At 49.7% G+C, this 14,143-nt stretch overlaps 1 protein-coding gene across 2 annotated transcripts in view; it reads left to right on the forward strand.

The window, feature by feature from the left end:
• Window positions 1-1,286: 1,286 nt before the first annotated feature.
• Window positions 1,287-14,143, forward strand: part of PODXL2 (podocalyxin like 2) — a 45,383-nt gene continuing 32,526 nt past the window's right edge. For both annotated transcript variants that reach the window (XM_014604423.3, XM_019499776.2), the window contains exon 1: window positions 1,287-1,436. In XM_014604423.3, the coding sequence (XP_014459909.1) occupies window positions 1,385-1,436 (52 nt within the window). In that variant the 5' untranslated portion in view covers window positions 1,287-1,384. The remainder of the gene's footprint in view (window positions 1,437-14,143) is intronic.

Consider the following 14,143-nt stretch of genomic DNA (forward strand, 5'->3'; position numbering starts at 1 on the left):
GGGAGATGTCATGGAATGGGGATGCATTGGGCTAGTGAGGAGGGGAGTGGGCAAGAGACACAAGCTGTGTCAAGTCTGAATGATTAAGCAGACCTGGTTAGACAACAAAGACGGGAAAGTGAGGAAGCTTTTACTCTGAAGGTTCAAAATGGGTCTGATGTATTACCCCAGGGCCATTGATTGTGTTCCTGAAATACTCATTGATCGTGCTCACGGAGCTAATGCCAGATGGAAGATCTCAGCAGCCTCCTGCAAACAACAGAAAAGGTTGGGGTTGACAGAGACTTTGTTTCTCATACAAAAAAAAAAAAAAAAAAAGAAAAGGCTGGCTCTGGGGACAGGCTCCTTCTTCCTGGGAAGAACCCCTGCGGAAAACACGGCCTCCCCCTGCCAAGCAGGCTGCGCTGCACGGGGAGGGGTCCTGAGCTATTGGACGGGAGACCCCCAACCCCAATCTGAAGGCTGCCACCCTTTGCAGCTCTGCCCGAGTTATTTCAGAGCCGCGCTCCCCTTCGCCCAGCAACCAGCCTTTTGTGTGCTGAGATGACAAGGCCTCTTCCCCAGCAGGCTCCAGTCTCTGGGAGGGATGGAGGTGCTTCTGCCAGAGAGAGAGAGAAAATTGCTTTGTTCCCAAAATAGCTGGGAGGGTGAAGTCCCCTCCTCCTCCGCCCCCCCGGGCTCAGCCTGGAGCATGCTGCTCGGTGCGTGCAGCCAGCCAGGCGGGCCGGCTTCCCTCTAGGACCCGGCGGGAGCGAGCCGGGCAGTGGCCGGCATGCAGACACTGCGCAATGCCTGAGATTTATCATTCAATATCTTGGAAACCTGGGAGAGCCGGGGCGGCAGACGCTGCGGGGCGGGAGCTGCACTTAGAGCACAGGAAAGAAATTGCAGCTGGAAATTAAGCGAGCCCCCTTATTTGATTGATTTGGGGGCTCCTTTCCCTCCCTCCCTCCCCCCCCCCCGCTTAGCTTGCTGGCCCCTTCTCCAGGGAGAAGATGCGTACAGGAGGCTGGCGGAGATTGGGCTGATTTTTTTTATTTATTTTTTTTTTTGGGGTGGGGGCAAGCATCGCGCTGGGCTGCATTGGATGCTCGGGTCAGATGCTCAGGCTGCTGCTGCCTCCCGGCTCCGGGCTGGATCCGTTTGTGCATTGATCGACCAATTACAATCTCCTTCCCCTCTCCCCAATCCTCCACCCTAGAGAGCTGGGAAGTAGGGAGTGGAGGGAGGAGGCTGAGGGGGGAAAGTTGCAGCTCCGTGGCTGGGGGAGTGTTTGGGGGGGGAGATGCAGGGAGGAGAGGGTGCTGCAGCGGGCGGACGGGGCAGAGCCCTGGGGGCAGCCGGAGGAGCCAGGTGCAAGTGAAGGACCAGGACTCCCAGCACCATGAAGCTGCTGCTGCTGCTATGCCAGACCCTGGGGATGCTCCTCGCATGGGGTGAGTGCCTCTGCGCTTTGATTTTAAAGTTATTCGGGGTGGGTGGGGAGGGATTTAAAAAAAATAAAAATAAATAAAATTGCATTTGCATCCAAGCTCTGTCCATGGCAGGTGGCTTGGCAGTACCTGAAACCACTCTTCACGGTCCCCGGGGACCGGTCCGGCTCCGGGTATCAGTTAGCATGGACCAAAGGGGACCTAGCAGGACTCTGGACACCGGGGCAAAGATTGGAGAGTCTGGCCCTGCTATGTTGATCCAGTCCCACAGGCTAAATGGAGCTTCTTCACCACTGAGGGCAAGGGAATAGGTCTCAGGCCACCAGATTGATGCTGGCCTCAGCACCTGGTGACCTCCTGGGGATCTGCTGGATGTTCTCCACCCTCTAATGTTGCTATTTTAACAATTAAATCAATAACTCTCTGGGCATGAATGTGAACAGGGATGGGTTCAGATGGAGAATGACCCAGACCCCCCCACTCCCATTTGCTTGGTGGGCACTTCTAGCAGGCAGGTACCTCCCAGAATGGAGACACAGTTGGCTATAATACTAAGCATTTCAATTCCACCCCCCAATCCATTTCTCTATCATCTGCATTATCATGTGCTGGCAGCATGCTCTTTACTTCTGTGCAATTTTGAGAGGCTTTAATTGTTGTTTCTGCTCCCTACACCAGCAGGTCTTTTCTTCGGAGGGTTGTAAAATTATACTCATTGCTTTCCGGATCTAAATTTTTATGGCCCCAGCTTCACACATCTCCTTTCCCTTCTTTCAATTTCTGGTAAAGAGGCAGTTTTCCCCTCCATAACAGTTGTAAGACTCTTAACCCATATTATTATTCGCTGGCTGGTTTGGAGGAGGGGGAAACCATTCATCACTTGGCTGTTCAAAAGGCTTATTTCTGAGGAGGAAGAATGTGTGCGAAGCTGGTTTAGATGTCTTTGGGCAGGAGAGGCGTATGCTACGATAAGTACTTGATGAACCGAAGTAAACAAGGCTGTGTTATTATGGAGATGATGGAAATAGCTCTGAATGTAGCATGCTTTCTGCATGCCATAGTTGAACTGGGATTCCTGAATGCTGTTATTTTACCCTAGAGAGCTGTAGAGACACTGCTATTTTGTGCTACACAAAAACCACCTTCTATTTTATTTATAGGGTTTTTTTTTCCCAATTTACCAACCACCATTAAGTTACTCAGAAAGGAAGACTGGATGCAAAGCAAACAACTCTGCTTGTTCCAGGGACCCTGATCTAGAAATTTTGGAGAAGTGGTGGGACTTTCATTAAAGCCACTTTTAAGTGCCAGAGTAAATGAACTTGGACTAGTTATGAGGTCGGTGTTGTTATTTTTATGTAATCTGCTTGGAGAAATTTTCAAACAAAAGGGAACCCCTGAAAGAATGCTAGAAGAGACTGTTCACCTTGTGAAAGGAAACTCATTTGCGCTTAGAGGTAACGATGTGGAATAGGTTGTTACAAGCACAGGGGGAGTATTTGTCTGGAGTCATTTAGTCATTCCTGGGTTGGAAGGCAGCTTATAGGAAAAGCTACTCTGCTCCTAGATCCATCATTTTGCCCTGCTTGTAATGAAGGGCCAGTATCAGAGCGAAAGAGAGAGAGATCTTATACATGCTGGAGGATGCATCTTGGTACCCTAACGCCCACCTTCCTGTCATGTCAGTCAAAGGCACAGACTGAGAGGAGGGCAAACCTTCAAGTACTTTGGGGCAGGAACCGTGAATTGTTTGCATATCTGGTGCTTCTTACAGAGGGTCCAAGGTGCTTCCTCAGTAGTGAAGGCCCATCACTAGGATGTCTCTCTTACTTCAGTAGAAATAATAATGATATAGTTTTTTAAACATGAAGGAGGTGAGCCATCATAGGACAGGAGGAAACGAAAAGCCCATTTAGAAGTTAAGTAGCAATGTTTGGGATGGAAATTCTCTCCCCAGTGCAAGAACTTGTGGCCCTTTCCATGGGGAAGGTCCAGGACAAAACTGCTTTAAAAGCAAGCAGCAGGAGCTAGAGGAGAATGCGCCATAGGGCAGTGGTTGCCAGACAGTAGGCCAAGGACCTCTGGCAGTGCACAAGGCTGTTGTGAGAAGTCTATAGCTGCTCCATGGATCATGCTGGACCCTGTGCCCCTTTATGGACTTGTCCATTAAAAGCCCAATGGGAAGATGTGTGGTTATCCATGAGAAATTGTGCAGGTTAACAGTAGTCTTCTTGACCTCCAAAAAGCTTGAGAACCACTGCTCAAGGGACCCTTCCTGTGGGGGTGAAGGTTGGTGGGCACACTACTTCCTGGATAGTGGTTCAGCAGCTCCAACTTCTGAGATTCAATTGTGTGCTGTAAGGCAGAAATGGGAAGATGGGGCCATTAGAGAGCTTTGCCCCCCATCCCCTGACTGTCCACCAGCTGTGCCCAACTAGCATGTTTGCACCCAGCAGCACTTAGCACTAGTTCCTGCCCCTCTCACATGTGAAAGTCGGGCTTCATGGATAGGATGTAGGCACTCTCCTGACCCTTTTTTAAGCTCACTGGGCATCCCAGAGTGAGTATTGGGTGGCAGTGAGGAGCCCTGGCCCAGGAGAGAGGATGTGGCCAGCCTCCTTCTTTTGATATCTCCAGTTAGGAGAGCTGTGATGCGACCGCAGCAGGGGAGGATGCAGCTGTGGGGCTGCAGGTTAGGAGGTGGCAGGCAGGGTGTGCAGCCCCTCACTGATCCTGTTTATGGAGTACTTGTTTGCGATGTCCTGGAAGAAGATTATGTGCACACCTTCCTTGCTTCTCCACAGCCACCCCTGCTTCCTAGCTGGGGGTCTGACAGGTGTGGCAAAAGTAGGAACAGGAGGACACTCACGAGGCTCTGGTGCAGTGGGAAGTCATGAAAACCGAGTGTACTGCTGAAATGACTATCTGGGAGATCTAGGTCTTCCCCTATGCCCACTGATGCTGGTTTTCCCACTGGGACCATCTCATAGTGACAACACTAGCTGTCAGCCCAGCCCTTAGAGGCAAGCTCTCCATGCTACATAAAACCAGAGGGAGCCTCCCAGTTGCTCAGTAGGAGTGAGGATGGAGTCAAAATGACCTTCTCCTCCCTGGTGGGTAAGGGGCAGCTTGTTAATAGGACAATGGCCCTGCTACAGCACAGGCTGCAGCGCTGCTCTGAACAGCAGCCTCCCTCTTAGGCTGCCAAGCCAGCAGCTTTCACCAAACTACTTCCCAATTACTATGTTTTTAAAGCTCCGTTATTTGCACAGAGGAAAGAGATGAAGTGCGCAGGAAGCGCCATTAAACAATGTCTGGGTGTCACAGGTGCTGGCCTTCATTATGCCAATCTGAGATGGAGATGCATAGATTGGGAGGAGTAGTTTCTCTTCTGCTGAGATGCTAGGTAGTAACTTTCTACAGTGGCTCTAGGATGGTCTAGACAGGTCATGCTGCTGGGAGCAGGTGCTCTCTTGAGGTCCTGAGGATGAGGAGGGTTTTGGTGCCCAGAACACCCTGTGGTCCTTCCTTGTGTCCTGACATCCCACTACCATGGGGAGAGTAGACGGTAGGCAGTGCCTAACTAGCATGAGCTGAATTCCTAGCCCTGTTGGGTTGGTGATGCATAGGGGTTACGACAAGTCTGTGAGTGAACTCATTATCCAGCAGCCGTTGGAGACTTGGATTCTTATTGAGCTTAGTGATCAGCAGTGAAGGCACAGACTCTGCCATGAATCCACAAAACCAGCCCAGTCCTGACGTGCAAGCAAGGCTCAGATCTGGAGTAGTTGGGATGCTGCAGGTCAGGACTGAGGAGCTTTGGGGAACAGAGCAAGGCTACAGGATAGGATTGAGATGCTTTGGCAAGTCAGTGGTGAGGGACCTCAGGGGGCACTGACGGTTGTGTTTAAGGTATGGGGGTGTGAGTGGGTCAGAGCTGAGGTCTGTGGACAGGTGTGGCAGCATGCCCCTTGGTTTGCATGGTTCGTGGCTTTGGGACATTCTTTAAGCCCTTCACTTCCATGAGCAGAAAGATTATGAGGTTAAGAAAAGAATAAAACCCCAGCCTCTTTCCCTGCTGTGTCTCGCTGGCTGTATGCAGCCATGTGAATGCCAGGCTCCATTAGATACATTTTTCCCCTCCGCCTGTCTGCTTAGACGATGCCTTGTTAGTACTGTATACGTGAACCCAAGCCCGGAGAGCATAAATCAGGATGGCTGGAAATTCCCTGCAGTCAATTTTTCCTTTGCCTCTTCAGTACCATAAGGAAATGTTCATTTAATTATAGACATCAGGGGTTGAAATAACTACGTTAAGCCCTTGAGGGGAAGCTGCAGGCGACAGGCTGCATATCAGAGCACGGACAAGTTTTCCCTCTGCTTAAAATGGGAAACTGCTCCCACGTATTTTGAGTAAATAAGCAACTGGGAACCACAAAGCTGGGGAGACCCAGGAGCAGGGAGAAGGTGCTCAGAGTCCAGCCGCCAGCAACTGTTTGAATTTGCTTCCAGGTCTCGTTGGTTAGTAATCCCCAAAGAACGGAGGCAGGCACGAGTGCAGCCGGCACAGAGTCGTGGTTTAGGCACAGCAAATGCATGTGCTGGCCTGTGTATGGGGCCAGGCATGCTGGCAAGGCATTACACTCAGCCAGAGCTAGGATCAGCCCCACCTGCTTAACTCTGAAGATCATTGCCAGGATTTGGACTGGGTTTCCTTGCTAAGGCGGGAGGGGGTGGTTCTTTTGTGTCCGAGAGCCACGTTTAGGGAACTTTCTCTACATGACAAGCACCACTGAGCCTGCCTAGCTCATTACAGTAGTTTTCCTCTGCGATGTAACGCAGCACCGTTAAGTCCTGTCCATAAGTGGTGCCCCCACAGTATGTTGAACGTTTAAACGTGTCCAAGTCTTTTAGCTCACCTAAGAAATATGACTAGGTTGTGACTGTCTCTTGGCTGGAGACTGATTTGCAGTTGTCTCCTTTTGTAAATGTTGGTCAAGGTCAAAGGTCCTTTTAGGCCTGGCTTGTGCGGTTAAAGCCTACCAGTTTCTGTGGCCAGTGGCACACAAAATCCTGCCTCTGGAGCTGTAGGGAGGTACCTTAACAGCTCTGCCACCCTGTCCCACATAAATATTAGTGCAGATGCCCAAAACCAGAGCAACACTTAGCAGAGAGTGGTCCTAAGAGGCCCTGTCTGCAGAGGGACTGGAATGGAGTTAGCTGTTATGCGGACTGTGGCCAAATTGGTTTAAATGGCATGTGGCTGAGCTGTGCTGACTGGTCTCCAGCACATTTTGGCTGTCATGTCTTTGTGTGGTGTGTCAGGAAGCTCTGGCTCCACCATCATTGTGTGGTGTAGAGATGAGACAATAATGTGCTTCTTTTTGGTTTCTCTGAAAACTTAAGATGTCTCAAAATGTGACACCGTGTAAACAGAAAGAACAAGAAAGAGAGGCAAGAGGGGGAAGAGAGCTTTTTTCCAGGTGAGCGCTGAAGCAGTCCTGCGGCAGAAGGACCTGTGAGGCTTTTCCAGACGGTGGGAAGGACTGAGGGGGAAGCCTTCAGGGCAGATGGCTTGGAGGCTGCTACTAAGGGAAAGGAAAGAGCATGGAGAAGAGGAGGGAGTGAAACCTCGAAAATGGGCAGATCATTCTACCCAGGAATGAAGGGTTCGAGGTGAGTGTGGGGAGGGGACAAGCTGGGTCTGAGAGTGAAGGGGATGGGCTGACTGACTATTCTGTATGTGTGAGGAGGCACCAAGGGAATGAATGGCCTTGTTAGCGCTGGGATCCTTTTTGCTGGCCGCCTGCTGCGTTCTTGACCTTTTCTGATCGGCCCAGCACTGATTCTTCAGAGGTGCTGTTCAGTACATAGGAGGCTGAGGTTTGTAAAGGGCTGGGGGTGCTCAGCCTCATGGATGATCAGACCCAAGTGCACACGAGGTTCTCTACTGGGGCTCTGATGTGCAAAGGGGAGGCACCTTCCAGCAGCGCCTGAGCATGAAGCATGCATGCACCTGGGTCTTGTCCTGCACCCTCCTCTCAAACCCCAGTGGCACAACTCTTTGCTGTGCATTGCTTGGCTCAGTACTGTGCAACACCCTCCCAGCACTGCAGGCCTGCCTCAGCATAGCTGAGCTCCAGGGAAGAGAAGGAGCAGAGTGGTACAGATTTACCCTTTCCCATGTGTAGCCTCCCTGAACAGATATAACCCAAGGCCCTGTGCATCCACATCTTGTCCAGTCTTCTCCAGCCAGTGCAGAAACCCTGACTACTGTACATCACAGGGTGTTAACCTAACAGGTGTCCCTTCACACCCCCACGCCCCACCCCCATACATCCCTGGGATCTTCCACTGGCCCAGAAAATATATCCTCTGTCCCAGCAATGTTGGTTACAGAAAGGCCCTTGTCACTCCTCAGCCTGGGCCAGAAGAAGGCTGACCGCCTGGCTATGTCTTCTGAAGCGACCCCCTTTGCCAAGCTTCCTATTCCTGTGTTCAAAATGTTCCACTCCTCCATGAGACGTAGCAGCAAGGTGGGGAGGGGACATGATAGAAAGGGGGGGCTTGTCTCTTAAAGGGAAGGACTAGAGGCAGTGGGTCTGTAACACTGAGCAGGTGTCAGAGTAACACTGCCTGGGATGTGCACCTCATGGGCAGGCATTTCTGTGCTGGCATCAGTGAGATGTCAGAGAGAAGCATTTGAGAGCAATCTCTCAGCTGAGGAATGTCAGATTCTCCTCTTCTGCCTGCACCATCTGTAGTGGGGGATCTTTTTTCTAGACCCTGTTTCATTCTGCTTTGAAGAACAGAGATAATAGCGGAGCAGGGACAATAGCCGCTTGTCATTGTCCTGGTTGTAGGATTAATGCAGGATCTGTTTTTCTCCTTTGCTTTGCTTAGTGCCCTGACCCCAGGCCTCTTTCCTTTCTGCCTTGTTCCTCAGGACTGCCTGGTGTTTTTGGAGCCAGGGGGAGGGGGTTACTCCTGGTAGATGCCTCCCTCAGCCAGCCATTGTGCCCTGGTCCTAACTGATTATCACTACGTGAACCTTCCCTGACCCAGTTACCTAAGGAAATAACGTTGGCTGGACAAACCCCTGGACCACAATTGGAGTAAGCTCAAAATGGAAGCTGGATGGTAACAGGATAGCACAGGGCATTTGGGCTGGAGGGCTGGTTTCACCATCTCCCTTTACTGGGTCTTGGTTGCCCTCTTTCTTGCAAGGGACAGCATGGAGGACTTTAATAGCCACTGATGTCTACTTTGAGCCCAGTTGAGTCATTGCACAGACTTTGCCAGTCAGAGAAGAGGTTGAAAGAGGGTTCCCTGCTTCTGTGGAAAGGGGAGACCTCATGAGGGGAAAAAACTTGGCACTAGTGTTGGTTCAGCAGGGCCAGGGGCACTCTTCCCCTTCAGTTGGTGCTGATCCTGCTTCATGGCAACATGGGAGGAGGCATCTATGTATCAAGTCAGAGATATGTCACACTGAGGTCTTCTCTAAGAGCACAGGTGCTCTCCTTATGATCATAGCCAGTTTCCAAGTTAGGTAGTTGCATTCTTCCTCCCCAAAATCCCTCCCATAATTTCACCCGGATGTACAAGGGTCTTATTTCTTCTTCCACTTCCTGTCCTAGCTGAATCCTTAGTGCATTTCAGTCTGCCACGTTCCACCCCAGAGATGGTCGCACTACAGCGGTGGATGAAATGATCCTTGGTGAGCTGCTTTGTGAAGTGCGTTGGAATCCCTTGCAGTGGTGCCAGATGCATGGACTTCTTATTCTGGGTGTTGCAGTGCTCTTCTTGCCAGCTCGTTCAGTCCACATCCTATGCCACCACAGTTATGCCCAAGGGAATTGCTCCCTCTACCAGCTGAAACCTGCTCCCCCTCCGGGAGATTGAGCAGTGAGTCATGCCAAGAGCTCTGGGGGCCAGTGACTCAAACTGGCAGATGCCCCTCATGTCAGTCCTCCCGACTGCCTTATTCCGTGGTCCTGGAAAGTCAGTGCTGCACTTTGTGGGTCATAGCCCCATCTCCCTCTGTACAGTCACTTGGAGAAGGGACTTTAAATATATTGGAGACAATTAATGTCACCTTTCCTGGTGCCTCTGAGTCAGGGGCAGGTTGAAGGGCTCAAGAGCTCACATCCAACTCGCTGACTTTGCCTGATGATTTAGCTAGGTCTCAGCCATCTCCTCTGTTCCTCCACCTTCCTCATCCAGCATTGTTTCCTCTCCTAACTCCTATTGCCTTGTCTTCCTCCTTCCCTATCTTCTTTCTCCATTTCTTCCCCTGCTTCCCTCTCCCTCAGCTTTTCTCCTCTGCCTGGAGGAGGGAAGGAGGTGTGTATGTGCACATGTGTGTGTAATGTGTGGAAGGAGGGGGCATTTTGCCCCACAGTGCTCTTGATAACTGCCCAGTTTTTTCCTGATGAGCTGGCCGTACTCTTCAGCCCTCAGAGCCTTGATTTCTTCAGGTTCCCCAGACATGCTCCAAAAATAGAAACCAGACACAAATGTCCCATTGAAGCAGCTGGCGAGTCCTGGCGCGGCTCCCTATATTCTGCCTTTTACAGCTGGGGGGGTGGCTTATTTGCTCAAATATCTTCTCCTGTCAGGTGATCTGTATTTACTGTACTGTGGCAGAAAAAGGACAGCAAGCAGAGTCCTTTGATTTTCAACCCCCCCACCCTTTCCCTCCTCAAAGAGAGTCTGCTTGTAGAAGCAGCCCTGGGGGCGAGAGGTACAGCTGCCTGTGCTCACTGTATGGTAGTGTCAGGGACTGCAGAGGACTCGGGGCAGTGGAGAATGAGGCTGTGTGTGAGTGGCAGAGCTAGCACTAAAGTCCCGAGACCCTGGTTCTCTTTCCTAACCGCTGTGCAGCATGGCTACTGAAGGGAACTCCCTGCTGGGGGTCTGAGGTTTGCATCCTTTTGCCTTTCCAGGAGCATAAAGCTGCCACTTGATAGCCTCTCACCTGAAGTTGCACAAAATCTCAATCCCGTGGACCTTTTCCATTAGCAAGTCTCTTCATGCGAGACATCATAATTCTGTCTCATGCTGAGGCTGGCAGAGCATCCCAGGGAACAAGATCCTTGGGGTTTTAAGTGGGGTAGCCGGTTCAGTGTTCAGCAAGGGTAAACACATTGCCTACAGCTGAGCCCCCTGCCCCTCCCAGCTTCACTTCTTCCTCTCTTTCCACACCTTTTGTACTCGGATCACTCACTCCACTTCATACACTGCTCTGTGCTTGACCTTTCACAGCATCCGATGAAGTGGACTCAAGTTCATGAAACTCTCTCGAGTTCTTGCGCTCTCCATATGTATCTTATTTAGTTAGCCTGTAAGGTGCATATCTACCCTGACTTCTGCCTGACTTCAGACTATTGAGGTCAAGCCAATAGTCTGTGGCAGAGCTATGGAGTGCTATGGCTAACTAACTACCTCTCATTAGCTCTACTACCACCCAGGATCATTGCGTGTTGGGTGCCCAGCTCTGGACTGTGTAGGACAACCCTAGGATGTGACAGTTAGAAACAGAGGAAGGGAGGTCGTACCCTTGGCATGGGTCTGGGTTATACAGGGACAGAATTGGTAGCAAGGGCGTTGATCCTTACTTTGACTGTCCTTGACAGCTGCTAATGCCCCTTCCAGAAAGGGTCATGCCTGACCTGGTGCCAGATCTATCTGGGGAAGGGCCTGGGTTCTTACCCGGTCCAACGTGAGTGTGACCACCTTTTGCTTCCTTGAGGAGCAGGAGCCTGGAAACTCGGCATCGTGACATGGGGTCCCGAGACTGGAAAAGCTGAGGACAATTATTTCTAATGGCTGTAACCACCTAGTAGGGAAGGACTAAGAGACTGTCTGTTTGCATGTTCAATCCACATCTCTGCTGTGGCAAAAGGAAAAGTGGAGGGATGGAAACCCTGCGCTCCAAAGACATAGCAGCTATTTTGATGGACCCCATTAAAAAGTTGCCCTCTCGTACTGCACCAGCTTCTCGCTAACATGGTGCGTCTGTAGCAACATTGGCCTGACCAGGAGTTAGGAAGAGGAAGCGAAGGAGAAGTGAAGCACTAGGCTGAGATTCACTCAATCAAGGCACAATTCTCAGGTCTGCCACAGACTATTGGCTTGACCTCAAACTTACTGCTGATTTCCTCTGTGCCTGTTACCACTTCTGGATAACTGGAAAGATAATGCTCCCATTCTCCAACCCTTTGGCTGTCTTGTCTGTATAAGAAATTTAGAAAATGAATATTTATCTGCCCCTGGCTGCCTGTCATGTGGCCCCCAACGACTTGCCAGAATTCAGTAAGCAGCTCTCCATGCAAAGTAATTGCCTGCCCTGGTGTAGATGGTGAGCCCTTCAGGGCAGGGGCTGCGTGTTGGTTTAGGGCTTGGTGCAATGTGGCAGCACTCTCCTTCACAAGTCCTGCATCAGTGGCAGTTCTTGCCTGAAGACAGGGAAATCTCTGCCATGGCCGGGTCACTTTAAACTCTCTTACTTAGGGCAAGGGGAGCGCAGAAGAAGGGATGGAGCCGCACATTGTCAAGTCCTGACCCATTAGGATCTGCACTGCATCCAGGCTCCTCTGTGTCATCCCCAGTGACTGACTCAGTCATGTGCAAGCAGCACACGGTGAGCTTGCCCGTCCCTGGGGAAGCCCAGGGATGTGTCTCGGTTGGCTGCATTCTGCTGCAGTATCTCCCCTTTCCATGAGGCTCGGCTGCTGTCAAAGTTGCTTTTCATTTATCTGCGCTGGGATGAGCTGATCTTGTCTCTGACTAGCAGAGCAAAATTAGCATTGAGCAGCCCTGTGGGGCTGGGATGGGGGAAGACAAATGTTTCTTAAAATGGGCAAAACACAGGAATGGGCCAAAATAGGCATGAACCTTGAGAAATGTAGCTCTTTCTTTCCAAGTTTCCCAGAACATATTTAGCAGCAGGAGCCAGTGGCCTCTCTCTCGTACTCTGGGAGGGTGGGGGAACAGGTGACTCCTGGCTTCTGTTACTTGCTCTGTATGAAGTCAGACAAGTTTCTAGTGTTTCTGGGAGCTCCTTGAATCAAAGTAAGGAGACTCCGTGTTCTGAGCTTTATTGATCACTCCTGCACTATACATGTATTTTCAAAACACTGGCTAAAGGCCCCACATCCTGACCCCAGATGCACCGGGCTTAGAGGATGCATTCTTGGAAAAGGACCAGTGTCATTTTGGTTGTTTTAGAGGCAATTCTCCATCAGTGTTAATACTTAACCCCTTCCTAGGGCTCTTTTTGAGGATGAAATAATCAGTTGTATGTACAGTGCTTGGAACAAGAACATCACAATAGATGGGTTGTGTCTTATACTTAGGAGAGCAAAAGAAAAGGTGACAGGAGCCAGTAGTGGGGTTTGTTCTTTTAACCTAAATCCAAGAGCTCCTTGGTCCCTACTCACTATGCCCTACAAACACTTATTCTGTATGCTTATAGTGAATGTCAAACAGCTGTCCAATCCCTAGGCATTTCAAAGCAGAGCACCATCAATCCTGTTAATGGGGGAAAAAAGTCCTCTGTTCCCATTCCAACTGGGAAGAACAGTCCCTCTTTAGTGAAACGTAGGTCTGGAAGAGCTGTGCGAGGCTTATGTGGCTGTGTTGAATTGTACGTGCAGCTTGCCCTTTCCCTTGCTTTTTGTCCTAGGAGCCATGTAATCAAACTGGATAAAAAAACACTGATTTAAAACAAACTAAAGATTTTCATTAAAAACATTTTTCTCTGTGAAAAAAATATAAAAAATATATGTACATCTGAAACTATGTTGATCTCTGCTGAAGCCTGGCTTGCTAACAGCTTCAAGGATCATTCAGATCAAATTAAAAACTGTATTCAAACCGTACATGTTAGCTGGCAAAGCTTTAAAAAAAGGCAGGCCGCAGAACTGGTAGACGTCACTGGCTAAGCATACACATCCCAAGTTTGTAGACGCGCTAAAACAGCTTCTAACAGCCATAGCCTCTTGAGTCATCGAGTCCAGTCCCCTGCAATCACGTCACACAAAGCTATTCGTAAATGTACTAATCTTAAAACAAGTTAGGCGCTTGCCGTCTGGTAATCCTGTTGGAAGGTTGTTCCAGAACTCTACTGCTATGATGGTTAGAAACCTGTAATTTCTAGCCTAAATTTATTCCAAGATAATTTATACCCCTATTCTTCTGTCAACATTTTATTTTTAGTTCTGCTCCCTCTCTGTTCTTTACTCCCCTTTTGTATTTATAGACAATCTTCTCCTCTCTCAGCCTTCATTTTATTAGCCTAAACAACAAAGCTCTTTTGTCATTTCATAATATGGGTTCTCCATTCCCATGATCGCCTTTGTAAATCTTCTCTGAATCCATTCCAGTCTGAATTAAACTTTTTTGACCATGGATGATTATAACTATGAGCATGCCATCTGAGGTCTATCCAAGGCCTTGAAATACCTCACCAGATGCATCCAAGGGTTGTATTTGCCTTATTCATAGCTGCAGCACATTGGCGTCTGATGGTCCTTCTCTAATTGACTAATACATCCAGGCCTTTCTCCACCTCTGCCCATTCCAACTGATAAGCTTCCATCTTACATAGCAGATATTTTTGTTATTAGTTCCCAAGTGCACAACTTTGCACTTTGTAGTATTAAATGTAATCCAGTTTCTATTACTCTGGTTCTGAAGGTAACTCAGTT

Source organism: Alligator mississippiensis, chromosome 12 (genome assembly GCF_030867095.1).
Source record: "Alligator mississippiensis isolate rAllMis1 chromosome 12, rAllMis1, whole genome shotgun sequence".
Lineage (NCBI taxonomy): Eukaryota > Metazoa > Chordata > Crocodylia > Alligatoridae > Alligator > Alligator mississippiensis.